This window comes from Xenopus laevis, chromosome 6S (genome assembly GCF_017654675.1).
Source record: "Xenopus laevis strain J_2021 chromosome 6S, Xenopus_laevis_v10.1, whole genome shotgun sequence".
Taxonomy (NCBI): Eukaryota; Metazoa; Chordata; class Amphibia; order Anura; family Pipidae; genus Xenopus; species Xenopus laevis.
In genome coordinates this window covers 87741602-87767713 of record NC_054382.1, presented here as the reverse complement: position 1 = coordinate 87767713, position 26112 = coordinate 87741602, and the positions used below count along the sequence as shown (strand labels likewise).

Genomic DNA, 26112 nt, shown 5'->3' with positions numbered 1-26112 from the left:
CTCCTAGCTCAAACTAATGGGGCCCCTTGTTATGTCTACCCACACTAATGTATAGATGCATTTTATACCTATCCAACCTTAATTGATCATTATTTCATTCCAGCGTGGTAGACAGTAGTTCATATATTCATCACACAGTATGGGGCAGAATAGGTAATGTACAGCCAGGGCGGCTCCTGCCATGATGCAAGGTGCCTCAGGCAGCAGCAATTGGCCAGTTATAAGGGCTGCAATAAGCTGCCTCTTGTAACTTTAAGAGACTAATTTCTGGGTTTTAACTCGGAAATTTGTCTCGCTAATACATAGAGCGCTATTGCACTCATTGCACTAGCAATTCTTCTCCTCTTTGACCCTCTCTGGTGCTGGAATTAGCCCAAAAAAAATTCCGCTTTTCAGCCAAAAATACAAAAAAATCATACAATTCGGTTTTTTTAAATTGTGCTTTTTGAATAATAAATAAGGTCACATCATGGATTCTATTTTTTTTTTTTTTTTTTTTGATAAACAACCCCCATACTGTATCTTTTTTTCCCAGTAAATATTTTGTTGGCAATTTTTCATTTAACAAACTACACATTTTGCTGCAATATAAATTTTCTGGTTTGTAACTTTTCCAAATAATCTGGACTTTCCAAATGAAAGACATGCATTCCAGAAATAATTGGCAGTTTTACATTCAGTAGAGCCGAAAATGATGTCTGGCAAATATATGCAATCTTAGCATAAAAGGGAATTTCAATTATTCTCTCAATACAAGCAAAAAAGGGCCATGTTGTTGGGTTATAATGGACAGATATAAATTACATTTAAATAAACTTGTGACAACAACTCCTTTGCCCGGGATAATACAAACTGCACTTTGATGAATAGTGGGATGTGTAAAGCAGGACTTGTGTTTTCAGTTGTATGCTTTAAACTTGTGCACTATAAATATATTGTTTGCACAGATACATCTCTGAATTAGATTCACTGCTGGGTCACTATTTACATCATCTGTAAATGTTGCCATGGATGCAGAATGTCAGAGTGCAGGAGTCGTGCGGAATGAAGCAGAGGAAGTATTTTTTTACCCTGTTACAAGCAAAATACATGAGAAAATAGGCTTTTTTGACAAGGAAATCAAAGATAAGATAATAATCTTAGTAGTGGTACTGTATGTAGCAGAGTCAAAATCAATTGGAACGAGAATATTTGCACTTGAAATTACATTTTTTTTAAAAGCATGTTGTCAGCAGATATTGCAGTCACAAAAAATGTACTAGATATGAAGAAGCCAGTTTCTGATATTGTTTATTTGTTGGGATCTAAACCCTAAAAAATGAATTGAGGTATACTTACTCAGGGTGTTTCACAATGTTTTATTGGTTGGACTTTAAAAGGGAAAAATAAAATTTTTTCAGAGAAAAAAACACAAAAAATGTTTGTGATTTGTTGGACAACGATGCTGCTAAAAGTCCAAATAAAAAAGTATTCCATCTTAAACTTTCCAAGGCCATGTAGAAGTCAATGGCAGATGTCCCGGTTACAGTTGAAAGATATCATGATCTGCCCTGGGTTTTGTACAATAATCCGAAGATTTTGTGGTTTCGGACGATAATCCCAAAAAAACGTATGATTCATAATTTTTATGATTTTATCGAGTCTTTTTCCGCACCAGATTTTTTTTTGTGAAATTTTATTGATAAATATGGTAAAAAAAAAGTCAGTTGCAATTTGGTCTGAGTGGTTTTAACAAAATAGTAAAACATTTTTGGGGTTTGATAAATAACCCCATAAATATTTTGAAATTATGTTTCTAAAATACTTACTAAACAGAGTCCTAAGACAATGAAGTGGCCCCATGGCAAACATTTTTGGAACAGGTATGGGATCCATTATCTGAAAACCCGTTATCCAGAAAGCCCCAAATTTCAGGTTGGCCTTCTCCCATAAACTCCATTTTATCCAAATAATCCACATTTTTAAAAATGATCTCCCTTTTCTCTGTAATAATAAAACAGTACCTTGTACTTGATCCCAGCTAAGATATAATTAATCCTTATTGGAAGCAAAACCAGCATATTGGGTTTAATGGTTAAATGGTTTTATAGTAGACTTGAGGTAAGAAGATCCAAATTACAAAAAAGATCCGGTATCTGGAAAACCCAAGTTCCTGAACATTCTGAATAACAGGTCCCATACCTGTATCAGCATGGCACATTTATGTTTGCAAGTGCAGTGAGCAAAGTACAATTCAAGCACAATAACCATGTTTTCCCCCACAATGCAGCATTTCCCCCCGCAATTCCAGTTGCGATTGCGATCACAAGAGGGAGAAGCATTTAGCGCACTTGTGCTACATCTACTGCAATTGCATACAATTTCAGTTGTGTTATTTGCATAAATTATTTGGGTGTAAGTGTGCGCTGCCTATTGATACTGGGTGCGAAGGGAGCCCTGGAGGTCTATTCTGGTCAGGAGGTGTCTGTAGCTCCAGGCTTTTCATGCATCAATAGGCTCGGCAGGGCTTTTTTCATCTAAGCCAGGGGTCCCCAACCTTTTTTACCCATGAGCCACAATCAAATGTAAAAAAAAAGATGGAGAGCAACACAAGCATGCAAAAAGTTCCTGGGGTGCCAATTATGGGCTGTTATTGGCTATTGGTAGAACCTATATGGACTTGCAGCTTACTGTTTGTACACATTCTTTTCTATGGGATTTTGAAAGGCGTATTCATTAAAGGATGAACTTTCTCTTTCACCCATTGATAGATACTTTTTTAAAAAAGCCATAGAAATGAATGGAGAGTAGCGGAATTTCACTCTAGAGGACTGTGGTGACCTCTAACTTCACTAGTTTTTATGCAACAAAGACTTGCCTCCAAGCCAGGAATTCAAAAATAAGCACCTGCTTTGAGGCCACTGGGAGCAACATTCAAGGAGTTAGTGAGCAACATGTTGCCCTTTGCCACTGGTTGGCGATCACTGATCTAAACCATAACTTTTATTTTTTATTGCAATATCTGCTTAGTTTTAAAGAGTAGAACTTGGTGAAAAATTCCATTTATTTCTGCAGTGTTAGCCCTGGCAAGAGTCAAGTCTGCTGCAAAGATTTATTCAGTCGATTCAGCCCAAAATTAATTATCCTCTTCATAATAAGCCTTTTAGTCAGGAGGTTGTCAACGCTACATGTCTTATTCAGAAAATAATTACTGAGAATCCTGTCAGATTAAAAGCAAGTTTTTGTTTTGTTTTGTTTCATTACATCCAAGTAGAGAGTTATCTGCTTTTAGCTGGACATACTGTATGCATTTAAAGAGCAGGCACTGGTGACTTGCTTAGAAGAATATGTGGACTGCATCCCAAGTAATTGGTAAACTTGAAACATTTGATGGTGGCTGAGAATAGGAATTCTTGTTAGTGATGTTGTTTTCTTTAGGGGCACAGGATACATGCTACAAGATTATTGCCATTAGCAAACAGTTTTAGCTAATGAAGGGTCATCATAGAGGAATTCTGCAGATACAACGTCTTTACAAAGTTTCTAATTTGCATCATACTTTCAGCTACAGATTTACTTTGGTTTGTTCCTTGGGTGCTTCTTTGACATGCAGTAATGACTAATAATATGTGTTTTGAGCCAGCACTTTAAGCATTATGATTTTATTCCACACAGTGAGGTACTGGTTTGAAATGTAATTTCAGATAAATTAAAGGGGGGTGACATGTTTCCATGATCACTGTCATTTTCATTTCTCCATCTCTGCTTTGGCATTATTCAACAAAAAGTGTAAAAGAATGTTCCTTTATTTGCTTGCACAGCACCTGTTACAAGCTGAAATGATAATTATTGGAATGGGTTACTAAAAAGAATTCTGGAAGGATACAGCCCAACACAGCTGCAAAATTGTTGACTCAGATCAGTGCTTTCCTAGAGGATTGCTATTTCTGTTTTTAATTTTTGGTTATAGCGAGTGTTTGAGTTTTTACACCTTACCAGTTCTAAGCTACTTTTATAAGATCATTTACAACATAGATTACCAAACAGTAGTAATCTGCCCGGCCCCCTTCCTCCAGATTTGTACTCCAGACGCATGTGCAGGTAGAAGCTTCTGTGATTGGCCACTATGAGTGGCAGGACCGGGTGTGTTCTTACTCCCCCCACACACCCCTGGTAGTTAGACCACTTTTCCAAACACATCTCCTCCGCATAACTCCCCATGATGGCAGTCAAAAGAACATAAGATGTGCTAGATGTCTTCTAATTTATTTATAGTATATTAACGGGGTTATTTATTAAAGTCCAAATGCTAAAAACTTCAAAAATTTGAGTTTTTATTTTTACTATAAAATCCGATTTTTTTTTTAGAGATTTATTATATCCTGAGGCTGAAAAAAGTCTGAATCAGAAAATCTGCCATTTTAGACCTGCCGAGATGTATACAAGTCAATGGGAGAGATCCCTATCCTATTCGGAAGTTTCTGTGGTCTGCACTGGAATTAGCCCCAAAAATCTGAGTATTTCTAGCAAAAATCCAAAAAATTCTGGCTTTTCGGGAAAAATTTAGAGATTAGGGAAAAAAATTCATAAAAAATGTATGATTTGGGTTTTCAATTTTATCAAGTTTTTCCTTGATCTGATAAAATCTAGCTTTTATAAATAAGAAATAAGGTCAAATCTTGGATTCCAGTTTCGTTTGACTTTTTTAAAATTATATAATCAGAAACATTTATGGAAAAACTATTCGCAATGTGAAAAGTTATGCCTTTGCGCGAACAAATTTTGCTTTGCGCAAATTTAATATAGCTTTTACGAGCCCGGAAACTGTTTAGCGACCACTGCCGACAGTGGAAGACCATTTGCGAATTTTATAGTTTGCGCCAATGCGCAGTCAATGTAATAAAACTTCTTAATGAAAAAATCTTTATGTTTGCTCCAAAAGATTATGAAACCTTCAAGCATTTCTTAAGAGTGTGCAATTAAAATTCTTTTAACAGTTTAAAAAACAATATAACATTGCGAGATGTGGATTTTTATTATACTTGGTGCGAATTGTTTTGCTCTTTGCAACTTCAGTTACATTCCACTGTAAGGGGCAGATTTACATAGGGTCGAATATCGAAGACTGCCAAATGTAAATACTTCGACTTCGAATATCGAAGCAAATAGTTCAATCGAAGGATCAAACGAAAAATCAAAGGATTTTAATCCATCGATCAAACAATTTTTCTTCGACCTAAAAATTTATAAAAAGCCTATGGGTACCTTCCCCATAGGCTGACATGGCACCTCGGTAGGTTTTAGGTGTGAAGTAGGGGGTCGAAGTTTTTTTTAAAGAGACAGTACTTCGACTATCGAATGGTCGAATAGTCGAACGATTTTAACTTCGAATCATTTGATTCGAAGTCGAAGGTCGAAGTAGCCAATTTGATCGTCAAAGCAGCCAAAAAAAAACATTCGAAATTCAAAGTTTTTTTTATTCAATTCCTTCACTCGAGCTAAGTAAATGGGCCCCTTAGTGTTATATAATGTATTTTGGGAATATGGATGTGCTTATGAAGTTGTAGTAAGTACAGGAGAATTTCACAGCTGTTTGTGTAAAATACTCCTGCCAATCCATGATGTGCAGTTACAGTATATGTACCTCCCCTTTGCCCAGTCATCTTGAATGTGCATTGTAGTTCCAACTGCATCCTTTGTCTTGCTGAACAGGGACAGCACATCGAAACCCACTACTATTAAAAGCCTGAAAATCATTGCTGCTCTGAATCATGAATGTATAAATAAATAAATTTCATTATCTAGGGGTTGTAGACAATCAATCTGCATTCAGTTGTAACAGCAACCTGGAATGTTCTAGTTGCAGTAAAACTAATTCTGATAAAAGAGCAGGGCTTTGCGTTACCAATTACCTTATTTATTAGTTACTGTGGTCTCATGCAGGGAAGGAAAGAAGCAGCCTGTAGATTTATGTAAAGAATAAGCAATTACAGTACAAATATCTTAAAGTGGACCTGTCACCCAGACACAAAAAGCTGTATAATAAAATTCCTTTTCAAATTAAACATGAAATCCAATTTCTATTTTTTATTAAAGCATTCATAGCTCATTTAAAAATCTCAGCTGTCAATCAAATATTGTCTGCCCCTCCTCTATGCCTGTTGTAGGTGCCAGTATAGCTTTAAATTGCTAACTTCTCGTCCCAGTCCAGCACTTAATTGGTCTATTGCCCTCCCACCATCTTACCAGTATTTCCAAGGGATCTTTTGTGTTCCAAGGGATCTTTTGTGCCTACAGTAGCTAGTCTTCTGGCAGTATAGTAAAATCAGAAAGTTTGGATAGAGTGCAAGGGATCCCTGGTGGAACAACACATGGAGGCCTATTTATTGAAGGTCAAATTTTTGTAGTTTTAGAGGTTTTTAAAACTAAAATTAAACTCTATTTCTCAAAAAAAAGTTATTAAATGATCCGAATATTAGGGGGCAGATTTACTATGGTTCGAATGGTAAATTCAAATTTGAATTTTCACCTTTTTTTGTTCAGAATGCACAGTTTTGAATTTAAACCACCAACTCAAATTGGAATTCGAATGTGAAATTTATCACATCTTGACCCAGGAAACAGTTTTAATTCAATACTACGCCACCTAAAACCTGATCGATTCATAAATAACCTCCCATTCGAGTTGTGAGTACATTTGAATTTATTAAAAAAATTCACATTACTTCGAAATTCAACCTTTGATAAATAACCCCCAAAAAGCATGAACAGAAATTGTCACCAAAAAAAAATTAATAAAAAATGTTTACGAAGAACATTCTGATGTCCGAAAACCTCTAAAATCATAAATAAAAGGTTAATCTTTGCAAGAAAAGAAAGGGAACATCCACTGACGTCTACATGAGCTTGACCATTTGCAATATATTTGTATTCGTAGATCAATAACTAAAAAGGTACTCTGTAATTAAGTAATAGTTTATGTTAAAAACTATGATGTAAAAAAAATGTATCTACGCACGTTCATAAATCCCGCCCCTTAGAAAACTTCCTGGGCCAGTGCATTTTTTCAGAGTTCAAGCCTAGAGAAAAATGTTAGTAATTTTCACTGCTGATGCCGGGTCTTTTAGCCAATGGTTTTGACAGCCCTATATAAATAAATGTTGTTGCATTGTGCATACTCTAACTTCAGAAGTGCTATATTTTCCTCTACAAATTTAAAGCAACTTTTTTTCTGGTACATAAGAGCCTCTGTTTTCTCAGGCAGCCAAACTTGTCAGTTATGGGAAAACTATAGACCTCAAAACTGGGCCTTGCTGCTTAAATATTTCACACCATAGTTTCCCAATGTTGCAGTATTGTTTTATCTGAATAGCTATTTAGCTATTATTTACTTATGTACTAATGTTCTCATGGGTTACACTGGCTGGTGTCTACCACCCCAGCCTGGTGAAACATATGTTTCATTTGAGAACAGACTATGAATATTTTGTATTTAACAATGCCTTCAATTCTTATTAATAGAAGACATGTTTCAGAGACAGCATTGATTGGCAAGAATAAAAACAATACATTTAAGACACCCAATTGGAATTCTTTGCTTTTTACATCTATTTACATTTCTATTCATTTTGTTGTCAAGTTAAACCTATTCCATTTGTTATTTGCAAAGCAAGAACTTATAATTGTGCTTAAACGGTGTCTGCAAATATAAAACAGCTTTTCAATTTATTGTGTATCTATTATATTACAAGTCATTTACATATTGCCACCTTTAACCTTATAAATAAGGTCAGGATATTTATAGCCTGCAAGAGGCTGGTAATAATTTTTTAAATATCCCAGTCTCTGTGTATGCTTACATTATGCTCAAATGTTTGCCACTTAATGATAATACTCAGGACCTGGCATTTTCCGAATAAGGGATCTTTCCCTAATTTAGATTACCATACCTTAGGTCTACTAAAATATAATTTCAGCATTAAATAAACCCAACATGGTCCCCTCTAATAAGGGTTAATTATATCTTAGCTGGGGTCAACTGGTTTTACTGTTTTATTATTTAAAAATTATATATAGTGAATAAAGTACCCCCTTTTGTAAAATATAAGGATATTATAAGTTACCGAGGAGTTTCATGACCATATAAAAACACGAGGCCGAAGGCCGAGTGTTTTTATACAGGTCATGGAACTCCGAGGTAACTTCTAATATCCTCATATTTTACAACTGGGGGTACTTTATTTATTATAATACACAAATTTCAATGAGTCATGTGACAGAAATGACATCAGAACTCACCGTTTATAACTGATGACATCAGAACTCACCGTTTATAAGGATATAATTTACAGGATATTCATGGCTTTTGTGTATTATATATATATAATGTCCCACAGTGCCCGCACTCAATCCAAATTAGAGCCAGAGGTGCACGATCAAATATGTTATAATACAGGAACAGAGGATCAGCACTCACTATAGTAAAGTGAAAAATCAATCTATTCGACACAATTTGACATCTTATCCGACATTTCGGTCCCACGTGGGGACCTTTCTCAAGGATATAGTGCGGTATGAGTGTTACAGTTAAATACCCACCCCCATCAGTGAATTTGGGCGCCAAAGTGACGTCATAAGTCCAAAGTCCATATAAGAAATGTCTTTCAAAGATCTTTCTTTTGCTCCTTCCAAGCCTCATGTGCAATATCACAGTCCGGACACTGACACCTGGTTTTGTGAAGCGATATTGCACATTAGGATCATAATAACCATGAATAACTCAAGCACATGTTAGCTCAGTAGCACACATGGGGATTTTTTAAATTAAAATTACAGTTTGAATAAGGTCTTGTAGCTCATAGAAACCAATGCAAATAACTTGTTTGCAAACAGGCAACCAGTTGCTACCTGCAAATTGGTTTCTATAACGAAAGATACCTTGACAATCTCTGCATTACATTGCCCTCCAAAATCTGTATATACCCCAGCAAATTCAAAAGCTATGTTTTAAATGGGTAAATAGCACTTCTGCATTATCTTGACAAAATGTAACAGCTTACTACTGTATGTCATGAATAGTCTAGTTCTCCTGTATCTCTATGCATTTTGAATAACACAATGAATACTTTAGCTCTACTTTTGATGCACCAGCAATTCATTAAGTCTAATCTAAAACGTATGTACAAGCTGGCCACAGGTTTGCTGTCCGTGTTCCTAAGAAAGGTCACTTATATCGGCAGTTGGAATGCAAATGTGTGAAAAAACTAATCTCATATAGTTAGTTTTTCACACATTTTCATTACAACTGCCGATATAAATATATATATATATATAGGCAAGAGAGAAAAACCGCACCAACAGGTCTTTATACAAAAATAGAAAACCTTTTATATACTTATTTAGAATCAAAGGTTTTCTATTTTTGTATAAAGACCTGTTGGTGCGGTTTTTCTCTCTTGCCTATGACTATTGACACATGTAACCAGCACACAGGCATTGCTTTTTTCGGTTATCCGTGTGCACTGTACTCAAATTTGCTGTAGATATATAGATATATATATATATATAGTGATGGGTGAATTTATTTATTCCCGTGATTCGCCACCGGCAAATAAATTCACAAAACCGAGATGCTTGAACCGGCATCGTTTCTCAAATTATTTGCCGTTTTAGCGAATTTCGTGGGAAATTTGTGAATTTTTTCGGCGAAGCGAAACACCCCAAATTCGCCCATCACTATATATATATATATATATATATATATATATATATATATATATGTATGTATATATATAAAATGTTTAAATGAAATTAATTATTCATTGCATTGTCTAACACAAATCATGCTCAAAATGTTGAAATATTTTACCTATGTTAAAAAACGAATCTTTTTGTGTTTGTTGACCCTAAAATATGCAAGAAAAATAATTTTATAATAGATTACAATGGGGCAATTCTATTAATGATCTAATGAGATTTGCTTGGGATTCCTAGATATTCAACGTTTAAAATTATTGTCAAATTATTGACTTGTATGGAAAAAATTATTTAGATCAAAACAGGTATTTAATATTGCCCAATACTTTCAAGGGTCCTTGATATTGATTCCTCAGAACCCCAAATGATCAATAGGTCTTAGGTATCGAATCTCATAGTTGGGAATTTCATTGTTATTGTTATATTTATTAATACTGATCTTGGAAGCAATTGCACTTTCAACAGGTCAATAATTGTTGCTCAAAATTTGATTGATAAAGAATCAGCGCAATTTATTGTGATTTGACAGTTACAGTTATAACTCATATATATTGTTACTGATTCATAATCAATCATTCATCAACACTCAATGATAAATATGCCTCATAGCCTACTTTTATAAAAAAAAAAAAATCAGCATTATTTCTGGGAAATATTATCTTTTTATTTACAAAATGCCTAATAATTTGTTTTTGTAGGATTGTCTGACATAAGGCATTAATATAATGCTTCATTGAATGCAATTGGTAAAAAAAATGTCTGTACATACAAGACCAGAACTGCAATGGAAAAAAATGGTATTTAAATATTTAAGCTAAACAGAAATATACTGGTGGAAAAAAGCAGAATTTGCTTGTAAGAAAATAACTGTTACATATAAAGGACTGAACTAATGAGTAGGTGAATCCCATGCATTTTTTTTAATTATTTTTTTTCTGGTGTTTCTGGCCCTTTAAATAACTGTTTGGCTGTAAAAGCTTGGCAGGTAACACACATTTCATCAGTATTATAGGTGAAAGAATTTAGGGACACTTCTGTTTCTCCTTGTGCATATAGTAACAATCTTCACACAAACAAAATGAGCTATAATTAGGCTCCGAATGATATGTATCCAAAATCAAATCTCAAGGAAAACCTGCATATAGAACTGTTAAGAATTATTGTAAAATGCCATATGTATGAATTCTGGTAGATATTATTTTGTTAATGCATAAAGCTGCATCTATTTGTATAATATCCATTGCCATAAATACTGTACATTTAGGGGCAGATTTACATATGGTTGAATATCGATGGTTAATTAACCTTCGATATTCGACTGCCGAATGTAAATCCTTTGACTTCAAATATCGAAGTTGAAGGATTTACCGCAAATAGTTCGATCGTTCGATTCGAAGGATTTTAATCCATCGATCGAATGATTTTTCTTCTACCAAAAAAACATTAGAAAGCCAACGGGGACCTTCACCATAGGCTAACATTGCACCTCGGTAGGTTTTAGGTGGCGAAGTAGGGGGTCGAAGTTTTTTTTAAAGAGACAGTACTTCGACTATTGAATGGTTGAATATTCAAACGATTTTTAGTTGAATCGTTCGCTTCAAAGTCGTAGTCGAAGGTCGAAGTAGCCAATTCGATGGTCGAAGTAGCCAAAAAAACATTCGAAATCCGATTTTTTTTTTTATTCTATTCCTTCACTCGAGCTAAGTAAATGGGCCCCTTACAGTGGGGCCCATTTTTAAACACTGGGTAAATTTGCAACTGGGCAGTAACTAATAGCATCCATCAGTAATTAGATTTTTTTCAGAAAGCTGCAAGGAAAACAATGAAATAAACACCTGATTGGTTGCCATGGGTAACTGCCTAAGTGCAAATTTGCCCAGTGTTTATAAATGAGCCCCAGTATGTATATAACAACATAACGATGAAACCATTGGGATTTCACATTTTGTTGCACCATCTCCAGACACCATTTTTTTAGTCCTACCTCTATATGGTACTAGAGTGCAATTTTTTTCAGAGCATTGCTTCTGATAGACTAAGGCCCTTTGGCAAGGAAGCTGCAAGGAAAACAATGAAACAAACACCTGATTGGTTGCCATGGGTAACTGCCTAAGTGCAAATTTGCCCAGTGTTTATAAATGAGCCCCAGTATGTATATAACAACATAACGATGAAACCATTGGGATTTCACATTTTGTTGCACCATCTCCAGACACCATTTTTTTAGTCCTACCTCTATATGGTACTAGAGTGCAATTTTTTTCAGAGCATTGCTTCTGATAGACTAAGGCCCTTTCCCTCTATCACCATGTAGAGGCAGGATTTAGCGCTAAATAAAGAATATTAAAATACTGAAAATAATTTTTTGAAATGGCAGTTTAAAATACTGCAGGTGAAGCCATCAGGATGTCACATTTTGTCAGACAGTGTCAAAATGTGACATCCTGATGGCTTCACCTGCAGTATTTTAAACTGCCATTTCAAAAAATTATTTTCAGTATTTTAATATTCTTTCATTTATTGTTAAGAACAGGAGGTGTAATGAAAGTTTTTTTCTTTTTTGCCACTTTACTTTTTGGGGGGAAGAGGATGTTATAAAATGAGGGGCTGAAGTCTAATAGGTGGAGTTCTTCATTGATTGTAATGAGTCCAGCAAATTAATTGTAGGAGTATGCTATAGACCCCCTAATGTACTGTAAGTGAGGCGGAGGAGGCTAAGCTCCTGCAAATAGAAAAGGCTGCCAGTTTGGGGAAAATAATGATAAAGGGGGATTTTAATTACCCAGATATTGACTGGAGCAACAGTACTGCTAGGACAGTTAATGGGAACAAGTTATAAACGTGTTGCATGACAATTCTATGGCACAAGTTGTTGAGGAGCAAACCAGAAACTTTTATACTGGATCTAGTGGTCTGTAATGACCCAGAACGTATACCAAATGTGTTTTAGGGAGCTGCTATCTGGTTACCTTGTGATTGTTCTTTTGTTTGGCTGCTGGGGGAAAAAAAGGGTTGATATCACTCTACCTTGCAGTACAGCATTAAAGAGTGATTGAAGTTTATCAGAGCACAAGTCACATGACTTGGGGAGCTGGGAAATTGACAATATGTCTAGCCCCATGTCAGATTTCAAAATTGAATATAAAAAATCTGTTTGCTCTTTTGAGAAATGGATTTCAATGCAGAATTCAGCTGGAGCAGCACTATTAACTGATTCATTTTGGAATTTTTTTTTTTTCCCATGACAGTATCCCTTTAAGGGCTGCTCTTCAGAGCATAGATTGGAGCATTCTGTTTTCAGCTAAAAACACAGTACAGAAATGGTTGTCATTTAAAATGATATTAAATCGCTACTGTTCTCAATTTATTCCCTTAAGGAGTAAATGCATAAGCACCAAGAAGCACCCTATGTAGCTTAATATAGAAGTAAAGAAGTTAATAGGAAATAAGAGAAAGGCATTTAAAACCTACAAGTCTGTGGGGACAGAATGAATATAGACACTATAATAAATGTTGTAAAACAGCAATCCGGAAGGCAAAGAAAGGAAATGCGGAGTGCATTGTGGCAGAGGCTAAGACTAAAATCTAGGGGGGGTGGTGGAAGCACTCTTAAGGCTAATACAAAATATATTTAAGTATAATGGAAGTGCTACTTACAATGCACTTCCCTGGGCCCCTGTCTCATAAGTAATTCAATATAAATGCAAATGCATATGTTTACAAAACAGGGGTTTTTAGTTACAAAGTTATGATCATAAAGTTGAAAAGCCACCATACCACGTCAAGGTAAACCCCAGAGGCTAAGACTAACCCCAAAAAGTTTTTAAGTATATTAAAAGTAAAAAGATGCGCATTGAGAGTGTTGCTCCTTTAAATAATGGCACCAGTATGGTTGTAACAGATACAGCAAAGGCAAATGTACTAAATCAGTTATTTTCTTCAGTGTATACAATAGAGGAGTCAAAGTTCCCAAAGTTCTTCATAGCTGCACTTTTGACTCAATCTAGTCAGTGGTTGGCTCAGAATATGGTTCAAAAAGCTTTACTAAAAATTAATGCAAACAAGGTTGATGGCATACACTACCAGATTCTAAGACAGCTTAGTTCAGTTTTAGACCAGCCAGTATTTCTGATTTTCTGTGCTCAAATTATTTGAAGACTTGTTAAGCGATCACATTTAAAATTCCTGTCCTAGTGAATGGCATTATGAGCAGCAATCAGCATGACTTTATGAAGGTCATGTCAGATGAATTTGATTTCTTTTTACGATAAGGTAAGGAAGATGCTGGACAGCAGGGAGGGGCAGTAGATTATCTATTTGCATTTTGCCAAATCATTTGATACTGTGTCCCACAAATGACTGCTTTCTAAACTAAGGTCTGTTGGACTTGAAGAAGTCGTTTGCACATGATAGGAAACTGGCTACAGGATCGGGTACAGAGGGTGGTGTAAATGGTACTTTATCTACTTGTAGTAAGGCTCTTGGTGGGGTCCCTAGGTACTCAGAATTGGGTCCACTTTTATTTAACTTGTTCATTAATGACTTAGGGGAGGGTATTGTATCAGTGTTTGTAGCTGACACAAAATGATGCAGCCCAATTAACTCCATCCAGGATGTGGCATCCTTGCAACAGGATCTTGACAAACTGGCAATCTGGGCAGCTAAGTGGCAAATCAGATGCAATGTTGATAAATGTAAAGTCATGCGCATGTAAAAATATCCAAGCCACTTATACTCTTAATAGGACTGCACTAGGCAAATCCATAATGCAATAGGACCGTGGCTGTAGCAAGTAATGCCAGTCAGCAGTATCAAGGGCAAATAAGGTCTTGAGCTGTATTAAAAGGGGCATAGATTCATGGAAAACGGGGGTTATTCTTCAAATGTACATTGAGTACTGGTAAGGGCCCCATCTAGAATATGTTCAAGAACCAGGAAGGACGGCACTCTGGTAAAAGGCAGGTTTATTGCAGTGTCCTGCAGATATCAATCGCATGAGATTCATGCAGGTGAACCATTTATGCAGGAATAATTCATGGAAAATAATAGCAATAAAATGCTGACAACTTTTCTGTTATGACATTAGCTTAATGAGATAATTTTTCTAAATAATATATTCTAAAAATCAGATATGATATAAATACTATAAATGAGCTAACTAGACAAACAAAATGTAGACAATATTATTAAATAGCCAAGAACACCAGAAATGGGTTTGGCAAGCATTTAAATATTGTTGTATGATTACCCTAAACCTCTGTGTTAGTACCTCTAAAGCAAAGATAATTTTTCATGTAATAATTGGTAATATTATATTATTTTTAAATGCAAAATTTTCAGCCAACTTACAGGCATCTTGTTGACTCATTCCTTCTGCTGCAGTACACAACTAAACACAAAACTGAAGCTGTACAATAATATTTGCAATTTTCAGGCACTTTTGAAGGTTTTAATATTGTAAAAGGACAGTGTGAATGTTAGGTATGTGCTAGTGCAATACAAAGAGAGCCTTCGCACTTACCAATTTTCCCAGCTATGCACCATTTACCCTGAAGTGCTGCATCAATACAGCTTTTTTCTTTTTCTGAGAGTTAGATGAAGTTATGTTCTGTTTCATACAGTGCTCCCTGAGTCAGACCGGTAGACTTATCTAATTTGCATTTATATTGTCTGAAAACCTGTGAAACTGTACAAACAAAGAGCTTCTAAATACAACAATGATGCAAACATCACATAAATATTACAAGGCACGAAAGCTTTACACGCATGCAGATTGAATACAGTTGCCTGTAAGATGTTGTAAGTGGGAAATAATATTGAGACTGAGAAAAAAATTCTACTACTCAAAAGTAAGGAATTTTGTCAAAGTTCCACTTTTGGTATTTTCTTTAATTTAATTGTGGTCATTAGGATCATATATTATGCAATCAGCTACCTGCATAGGGAGATACACTGAATGCAATTTGTATTATTAATGTTAGTTATGTAGGTCGTGGTTTTTGTCAATACAATCTTTTGAATGTAACTAGTAAAGAAAACTGATTACCAGACTCATTTAGCTTATCGTTGCTTTTTATACTTTCTATTTAGAACTACTTACGCCTTAGTCAACATTTCTTTTTTCTTTTACATTTCTCTAAATCTCAAAAAAATTTCAGCTTTATAAACTTTAACATTCAAATTTTTACTGTGAATTTTTTTCTCTAAAAATAACCAATTCAAATTAGAGTTTCCAAAATTTGAATATTAGATTCAGGGCCGGACCGAATCGACCGGGCGCCCTAGGCAAGCATAAAGAATTATGAAGGCAAAAAAGCATATTCCAATTGTTAAAGGGGCCATCTGCCATTGACTTCTACATGATTTCAACAAGTTTTAGCTGGAATATTTTTGGATTTGGGTTTTTAGCAGCTTCAAAGCATAACAAATCTCAAAAAAAATCTAGTTTTTTCCTACTAAAAATTCAAGGCCCCTTAATGTGTATTTATGACATGTTCTCATATACAGTACCCAGGGGAATTACAGGAAGCATTTATGGAATAGCTCTTGTTGAACCATCCACTGGGAGGCTCATTTATCAGTAGTCAAAGCACATAACTACAACATAAACACATATATTGGTGCAAGACATGTAGGCAACAGTGTCTCTGAGGTGCTAACAACTGTAAAGGTGAATTAATGTAGATTTAAGTCAATTTGATTACCAGTGATGCTACCATAAAGGTAGAATGAAAAACTGTGAGCTTGTTCAAGACCATGGAGCTGTAAAGCTGTAAAATGGAGTCTGATCTCCCACAAAGCTGAGGTGGGTCAAATGGTAGAACTATGGTAGCCAGATAAGTTCAAATGCAAAGTCTCAACAAAATTGTGTGACAATTGGAATCATACAACTTTTTCGAATTGTGGCCCAAAAACCTAGAATTTTGTGAGTTTTTGAATGAAATTCAGAGTCAAACAGCCCAAAACCCTCTAAGATCATGAAGGCAAAAAACATCTTCCAATTGTAAAAGGGACATCTGCCACTGAGTTTTACATTACTTAGACATATTTTAGCTGGAGTATTTTTGGATTCTGATTTTAGCAGCTTTGTAGCACAATAACTTCCCTGTTAAAACTCAATCAGAAAAAAAATTGAGGCTTAATAAATAGGCCCCTTAGTCTTGTATATTACTATTTAATACAGTACATGTTAAGTGTGTTTTTAGAATATTAATATGGCCCTTTAATATGGCCCTTTACTTTTACCAGGTTTGAGTAGTACACCCTCCAGGAAAATGTAACCGTAAGCAATGAATTTAAACCATTTCCTGCACATCAGGAAAAAAATGTGAGCATTCTTTCTTTCAATAAGCAATAACATCTAGTGGCAGGCACTGTATAAATATATGCTAACATTTGTGCATTTGACAACATACTGTAGCCATTTCTTTGAATTCAAATGCGTTTCATTATAGTAGTATCATGTGGAAAAAGATAGGTTTTAGTAAGCTACAAACAGTACTTCTGCAGAACTGTTATGTCAGTGAATTATTTTGTAAAAAACATTTATGTAATGTTTTGTATTCAGCCACAGTCCTATTGGATTTGATATATTTCAAGTATATTAGAATTTGTATCTAATCTAATTTCAGGGATTATCATTTTCTAAAGGTTTATTATATTGCCCACAGGGTCCTGGTCTGAACTGGATTTATTCTGCTGTGGAAAAGGTACTTAGTTCATATTTCATATGCAGAGAATGCAATTGTAACAACTCACCCTGGTGGTCTAGTCGGAGGGGGTCTGCAGTCTCGCCATGCTGTGGTTCCTCTACTAAATCTTCTTAGGGCGTGCACGGCGCGCCTCTTCCTGCTTTATGGGCATAACGCCAGCGTGAATGGCGCAAATTTGTATTGTATTTAAAGGCGCAGTTTGTATTTTCACATTGCCAGTTATAGGATCTTGTTCCTGAGTTTCCTGGTGCTTCTGTGCTATTAGAGCATCTGCTATTCTGTGATTTTGATTACCTGGTTTGACCCCTGCCTGCTTCTTCCGAAATCCTGACCCTGCCTGTTAACCAACTCCTCTATTCCGTAACCCTTCTGATTGATCTCCTGGTTTGACCCTTGCCTGTTTGACTCCGCTTGTACTCTGCCTCCCCTGACCCGGCCTGATCTGACTTCGCTTTCAGTCTACGCCTTGTACTGCGATCTTCTGCCCAAAAGACTTGTGCTTTACTGTTGTGCCCCTTTGCTCATTCAGAACCCTTCGTTTTGCATCTCTCTTTATAAGACCTGGCGGCATCTGATTAGCCGAGGGCTCCTCCCGAGGTGAAAGACGGCTGTTAAAGGCGGAAGCAAGAGCTGAGAACCGGGTGTTTGGCATCGGTTCTGAATTTAGGGTGCCAACCGTGACAGCAATACATCTAAAGCTTTTTAGGAATCTGATGTCTTGGATGTGTTATTTCCAGAAGAGATGTGGCCAAGATGCTGGCCCAAAGAAAACCGCCATTCTTGTTAAAGGGATACTGTCATGGGAAAAAAAAAAATTCAAAATGAATCAGTTAATAGTGCTGCACCAGCAGAATTCTGAATCTATTTCTCAAAAGAGCAAACATATTTTTTTATATTCAATTTTGATATCTGACATGGGGCTAGACATATTGTCAGTTTTTTCCAGCTGCCCCAAGTCATGTGACTTGTGCTCTGATAAACTCCAATCACTCTTTACTGCTGTACTGCAAGTTGGTGTGATATCACCCCCCTCCCTTTTCCCCCCAGAAGCCAAACAAAAGAACAATGGGAAGGTAACCAGTTAGCAGCTCCCTAACACAAGATAACAGCTGCCTGGTAGATCTAAGAACAACACTCAATAGTAAAAACCCATGTCTCACTGAGACACATTCAGTTACATTGAGAAGGAAAAACAGCAGCTTGCCAGAAAGCATTTCTCTCCTAAAGTGCAGGCACAAGTCACATGACTTGGGGCAGCTGGGAAATTGACAAAATGTCTAGCCCCATGTCAGATTTCAAAATTGAATATAAAAAAATCAGTTTGCTCTTTTGAGAAATGGATTTCAGTGCAGAATTCTGCTGGAGTAGCACCATTAACTGATGCGTTTTGAAAAAAACATGTTTTCCGATGACAGGATCCCTTTAAAAACTACTATTAAAATATCTGTTGTTTCTTTTCTAGGACTTTTGGGGGCAGTTCATGAATATGTATTGTCTAAGCCTCTAATTGACACAGTATAATGGGTGTGGATGTCTTTGTTTACACAGCACATATAATATGGCTGAGCATGCCAGAGCAGATACCACATAGACTGCACTAAAAATAAACACACACGCTAAACTTCTATATAGACTAAACTATTTTTATATGTACAGGATAGAAAAAAAACTGGATAAATGAAGGGTTTTTAATTATTGATAGTATAAAAGTATTTTACAAAAGCATCAGTTTTACAAATTTCAAACAAGATGGAAGCTTGAATTTAGTTGCATATATAGGTGCTTTGACAGGTTTTGTTGCTACTGATCAGTGTTGGCAGATGGCAATTGCATTTCGAATATCTGTACAGGGTGTTCTGCTTGGCTGCAGATTATATCTGTCCCCGCACACTTAAAGGTTACAGGCACAAAGAAGAAAAGGGCAGAAGAAAACGCAATGACACAGCAGAGAAAGGGAATACAAACTGCTTTAAAAGTATTTATATTTTTGGCAATCAGGAAATTTATTGTATAGTATGTGTATTAAAGTCTGTTGAATTTCCAAATGGACTGGTGTATGTTATGGAAGGAAAATACAAATTAATCAAAATGAACCATGCATTCTTTATATTTCTTCAGATTTCGAAAAGTTCTGAAATGGGTTTCTTCATCATTATCACATTTCTTCCTTTGCTGAAATGTTTACCATTGTGTTGTAAAGCTTTTATAGAACTACAGGACAAAATATTTAGGAACCGATTTAATAATATGTGAGATTAGAGCTCACCACAGAAAAACTCACCCACTATTTATTCCTATGGAATTTCTAGAAGTGTATTTATCAATGGGTCAAAATTAGAGTTAGACACAGGACACACCGGCACAACATGGGTAAGTCTAGCAGGATTAACCTTGCTCGTTTATTGCGGATGCAACGTTTCGGGGCGTGACCCCTTTCTCAAGCATGTGCGAGTGTAAGTTTTTCTGTTTTTCAAAATTAGAGTTAAACATTTTATAAATACACTTAGGAATTAAAAAAAAGTGGTTGGGTTTGGTGAGCTCTAATCTCATGTTTTGATAAATCCAAGGGCACAGTGAGGAAGGTGTTTGACAGCAATTTGATCAAATTTTAACTTCTGCAAATGAAGTTTTATAAATCTGCCGCCTGGGAAGGAAGCATTGCACCTTTAAAATATATATATATATGCGTGTGTGTGTGTGTATATATACTATATATATATATATATATATATATATATATATATATATATATATATATATATATATATATATATATATAAATATATATATATATATTTATTTTTTTAAATATTCTGTTTCAGACTAGAGTATATAAACAGTCACAGTTAATGCGGAGTATGTCAGCAACAGCCGAGTTAGCTTTTTTGGCGAAATGATAAGCAAATTTATCATGTGGAATGATAGTTCTGCGGCAATGAAACTGCGGTTGTAACAGTATAGTTATAGGCTGTGTCACAGTGCCATCATTTCAGCTCACAGACAGACTTTCCATCTTATTAGATCTCATCAGTGCAAGATATGGATGTATCTTCTGCACAGTTCGACTAGAGAGGCTTCTAAAACAGAAACATATTTATGGTTAAAGACTTCAAGATAAAAAGCTTTACTTAAAATGTACTTTACAGTAAAATCTGTTCTTTAAACGCACATGTTCATAAAAACATTTTAAGGGCAGAGACACAAGCTGCTTTTTCGGGAGATTAGTGGCCCAGCGACAAATCGCTTCTTCTGCGGGCAACTAATCTCCCCAAACTACCTTCCCACCGGCTACAATGTAAATCGCCGATGGGATGGCACTCAGATTGCTTCGGCTTTCCGAAGTCGCGGAAAGTTGCCTCGTGAGTGCCAATTTACATTCTAGCCGTCAGAAAAGCAGTTCGGGGAGATTAGTCACCCGAAGTAGAAGTGATTTGTCACTGGGCGACTAATCTCCCGAAATAGCAGCATGTGTCTCTGCCCTAAAATAAGATAAAGATAATGCATGCAAACTATTTACAAACTAGATGGAGCTGCATAGGCATCCTCCTCCATAATAAGAATTTAGTCGTGAGGAAGTGGCAATTGTAGGTCCGGCCCAGCGGCCCAGTCTGACCCTACCCTCATGCTTGTGTTTCTCCCCAATTCATTTTACATTTGAATGTGGTTCACGGGAAAAAAGTTTGGGGACCCCTGCCTTAGTGCTAAGACATTCGTTGGCACAGGACTATTTAGCTATTCCGTTTTTCTCTCAATGTGATTATATTTAATATTAGTAAAGTTCAGCTATTCAAGAGACATTTACTGTATTGAAGTTCTCTCATACGAAAATGCATTGTTTTTAGATTTTTAGACGCTGTTGGTTGGTGTTTAAGAAAGCATCTAGCAAAGGTCCAAGGAGATTAGAGAAGTTTCCTGATGAAAAAGCAGCATATTTTAGGACCTTCCATAAGGTAAGTGTTACTTACTTTTCTAATCTCGTACAGTTTAGTTTATGCTCTTTATAAATATGGAGTAGCAAGGGGAAAACGCCAATGACAACGTTTTATGTGTTTGAAGCAGAATTCTATTAATATATATCAATTTTATGCAGTGTTGAAGCTTTAGTTGGACAATTCTTTTATATATTTTTTTATTGCTACTTTGGCACTTTCTGAATGTTCTGTTCATTTTGTTTTTCTTAAAATAAACAGGATATCATCCCTTACCCTAAGTGAGCAAATTGTACTGTAATATAAATAATTTAGTAATATTAATAGACTTAAATAAAGTATTATTGTGTTTTCAGAATAAACTTGTTATATATGATAAAATAGGTTATAAGCAAAAGGGATAGCAGAGTATAAGTAATTTGTTCCATCTGCCATATTGTTTCAAGTGGTTGTTTACAAATCTCCAAAACTCACATATACTGTAGAACCAACACCATCTGTGTATTGCATACCTGCACTGCATTTCATTTGTCATTGTCTGATGCTGCCAAAATATTTCCACTTAAATAGTTTTTCTAGAGGAGATATGCATATATACAGGTAATATTTTAGCAATGAATGAAAACAGAAAGAATGCATGGCACACCAAGAGCAATATAGAGTCTTTTTCTTATAAGGGATATATATATATTGTTTCCAAAAAAGGAATTGCTAATGTTCTGTAAATGATTAAATGCACCATCTCTCTTTCTCTCTCTCTCTCTCTCTCTCTCTCTCTCTCTCTCTCTCTCTCTCTCTCTGGGGCAAATTCACTAAGATGCGAAGTTGCGCCAGGCGCAACTTCGCCGCACTTCGCCAGGCGTAGTTTCGCCAGCGCTCCGCAAATTCACTAAAATCCGAAGTTGCGCAAAAGGGGTGGCGTAAGGTTGCGAAGTTGCGCTAGCGTTGATTCGCTATGTAAAGCGAAGTTACGCTAGCGAATGCTAATTTTCATACGGCGTGAAATTCAAATTTCAATGGAGGAATACGTATCAGCACTACAAATGGCTAGAAAACCTTCAAATCAGCAAATAAAAATTTTATTTTGCCCTACACTTGTGCCCACTGTCTAGGTAAGTTGCCATGAGTCAGGAAATGTAGGGGGGAAGGAGGGGAGCCCCAAAAAAAATTTCGATCTTTTTCAGCCTATCACCCATAATGTAGAAAACACGCCAGCGTTTTTTGGGACTTAGAAAAAATTTTGACTTTTTTTGAAACAATCCCTATCTACTCTATTGCGCTTCGCCAGGTCTAAGGGGGCGAAGGAAGTCTAACATAAAAGGTAGCGTTCAGTACACTGCGCGCGTTAGTGAATTTGCGTAGTTACATCGCTAGCGAAAATTCGCCTGGCGTAAGGGTGCGAAGTAACACTAGCAAAACTACGCCAGCGTTCGTTAGTGAATTTGCGCAGTAACGAAAATGCCAAACGCTAGCGAATTAACGCTAGCGTTCGGCGCTTTGGCGCTTAGTGAATTTGCCCCTCCCTCCATAATGAATCACTGGTTTACAGGTAATATGTGCAGGTTTTCATTTTTAATATCAGATACAGGTATGGGATCCATTATCCATTATCCAGAAAGCTCCAAATCCAAAGGTCATCTCCCATAGACTCCATTTCATCCAAATAATTAAATTTTTTAAAAATGATTTCCTTTTTCTCTGTAATAATAAAACAGTACTTTGTACCTGAGCCAAACTAAGATAGAATTAATCCTTATTAAGCTCAAACACGTGAGTACAGTAAGACATAGCTAGTATTATAGTTAATATAGCTCCGCATTTTATATGTCTTTCTTGTAATGGTACTTAAAAAATCTTGAGATACATGTACTTGGGCAGAAGTTACACACCTAACAGCCCCACATCTATATCTAACGTTTATTTGTAGCCATTTACCAGTCAGGATTTAACTCTTGTCTTCACTCACTTGATGACAAGACATTGGCTAAAGTAGGACCCCGACAGGCTACAAACCGACATCTATCATGTATAATTTCCCTCAGCTTCCATCCCCAAAGCGAACTGATAAGTATTTGCTGACAATCACTTTAATCTTATTATATTGCTCACCAAAAGACATAATAAAAATGGAAGTTTCAACATCACTTTTACTCTGTAAAAGGGATCTTTTTTCTTTTTGAACTGCCAGACTGATCCCGTTACAATGCCGGGCTATCCAATCTAAATGCACCTACAAACTTGCCACACAGGACCTGGAAGGGATAGCCTCATGCTAAAAATCTATTTTTTCTTCAAAAATGTATCCTCAGTGCCACATATAGTATACATAAAAGCTGCTGAAACTCACCAAAATGAATTCCCCTGAACACATGTCTAGGGTGACAAAAGTCAGCCCTTACCCAAACGCTCTTTCCAAAAAATTGTAGTAATCACTCCATCACCTTCACCAATGAGAAATAAATCCAAAAAAAAACAATGGGATTATATGTGAATTTTAAATTGTAGTTATTCTTATTCAGCTGTAACAATGATTAAAACGATCAAAAGAATCCTTAGTCCTTGCCAGACAAAAAGCAAATTGTCCACATCTCACTTGTAAAGTTTAATGTGATTAACACCCTCTGTATAACCACCAAAGATGTGGGTCTCCTCCCACAAACCCATACAGTATATATGTTGGCGTTGGAAGTAAAACAAATCACCAAAAACAATTCCAACATGTAGAGCATTAATCTGGAGGCAGGCACTCCAACAGCAATTCAAAAACAGGGTGTCACGGCCGGCACCCGATACCAGAACAAATGCCAAGCACCCTGGTCTCGGCTCGGATTCACCAGTAGTGTGACCACCGTTGGGCTTCGGGAGGAGCCCTCAGCTTACTTGGGTGCCACCTGGACTTAACGAGGGGTGCAAGGCGAGATGTTCTGGCTGGCAAAGGGGCACGGCTGTTAGCAGAGTCTTTAGGCCGAAGGTCACGGTACAAAAGGTCAAGGCAAGCGGATGGTCAGACAGGCTGGATCGAGGCAGGCGGATAACAGAATCGTCAGGAAGGCAAAGGGTCAAAACCAGGGGATCAATCAGATGGGTTGAGGCAGAATCGGAGTCAATAACAGGCAGAGGTCAAACTGGAACGTCAAACAGGAGGATTTAGCAGAGTCAAGGTCGATTTCAGGCAAGAGTCAGGTTCCAGAGTTCAGAATAGTCAAACAGGCAGGCAAGGGTCAAAACAGATAATCAGGAACAGATTCACACAGAATAGCAACAGCTAAAGCACCAGGAACAAATCCTATCACGGGCAATGCTAACTATGGAAATGCCCCTTTAATACTTTTGAATTTGGCGCCTCTCGCGCTGACGTCATTACGTCAGCGCGCATGCGCCTTTAAATCAGAAGTGCGCATGCGCGCGCGCACAGGAGCCGGCACAGGAAGAACGGAGCGGCGCGACGGGCGTCCCCGTCGAGGGGGCGGCGGGCGTCCCCGTCGAGGGGGCGGCAGGCGTCCCTGCCGTCCCCCCACTAGACCACCAGGAGAAGGTATTTTTATTACACAGGGTAATTTGCATGCACAACGTTTCTTCCTGATGACTGAGAGGCAGCATTCCAAAACTTTCTTTATACTTCAAAATTTAATAAAGCTTGTTTTTGGGTGACTGTTAATGTGCCTGCTGCAAATTTATTGCTACTGGAGGTGTTTGCTCTATCTCTTTGTCAGCTGTATTGCACATTCATTTAATGAGCATTCATTACATCCTTGCAGTTGGGGTGGGTCTAATGTGTGACATTTCATCAGCCATTATTTTGTTATACTAGATAACATAAATCTTGAACATATATCTTCCCTAGCATGAGGCCTGGCTGTAATTATTTCAGATTGACAGGATGCATATACCAATATTATGCACCAGATTAAATTCAGTGAGAAAAAAGTTTATGCCATGAAAACTCATGGTCAAAATTCAATTTGAGATGTAATTCAATTCAGAAAAACATATCTCACTGTTGAAAACTTGATTGAAGTCTATGGGAGAAAACTGGAACTATGGGAGAAAACTGGAACTGAATCCCATCCATGAGTTTTCACGTTATAAACCATGGGATAACTTTTCGCACTGAATTGAATCGTTCTTATATGCATCCAGCACAGCACTATGGCAGTCTTATTGGGGTACATTTACTAAAGGGAGAAGTGACTAACGCTGGCGATGATTCACCAGCATTACGTCATTTCGTTACTTTGCCGATTTACTAACAGGAACATTAACTATACAGTGGGCTCATGTGTAGGGCATTATAACAACTCTATTGTCTTTATTAAGGTTCCCTGGACTTGTGTAATGTATTTGCTTCAACATATACGTCCATTAAAAGTTATAATTTCCTGCCGTATGCAAATTAGCCTTAGCGAAGACCTCTAACGAGGTTGCGCTAGGCATTATTGAACGCTAGTGCATTTTATCTTTGATTGTCAACGTAACGCTAGCGAAAATCCGCCAGCATTCGGCTCCCTGGACGCAATTTCACAATTTAGTAAATTAGCGTTGTCTGAGCGAATTTTTGCCTGCCGAAGTGGCAAATTTTCACAGGTTAGTAAATTTCCCCCATAGTCTCTATTGAACAAGGTATATCTAAATATGAGGCTTTTCGACTCCTTTAGAACACTGCTTTCATGGTATACTGTATCATCTGATGAACAGGCACTGATGTACCCACAAGTCAGGTAGAGGTTTGAGATATC

General features: G+C 36.7%; 1 protein-coding gene across 1 annotated transcript in view; it reads left to right on the top strand.

The window, feature by feature from the left end:
* dok6.S (docking protein 6 S homeolog) overlaps window positions 1-26112 on the top strand; it is a 119217-nt gene that overhangs the window by 51819 nt on the left and 41286 nt on the right. The window contains exon 2 of the mRNA XM_041567782.1: window positions 21290-21397. Within this exon, the coding sequence (XP_041423716.1) occupies window positions 21290-21397 (108 nt within the window). The remainder of the gene's footprint in view (window positions 1-21289; window positions 21398-26112) is intronic.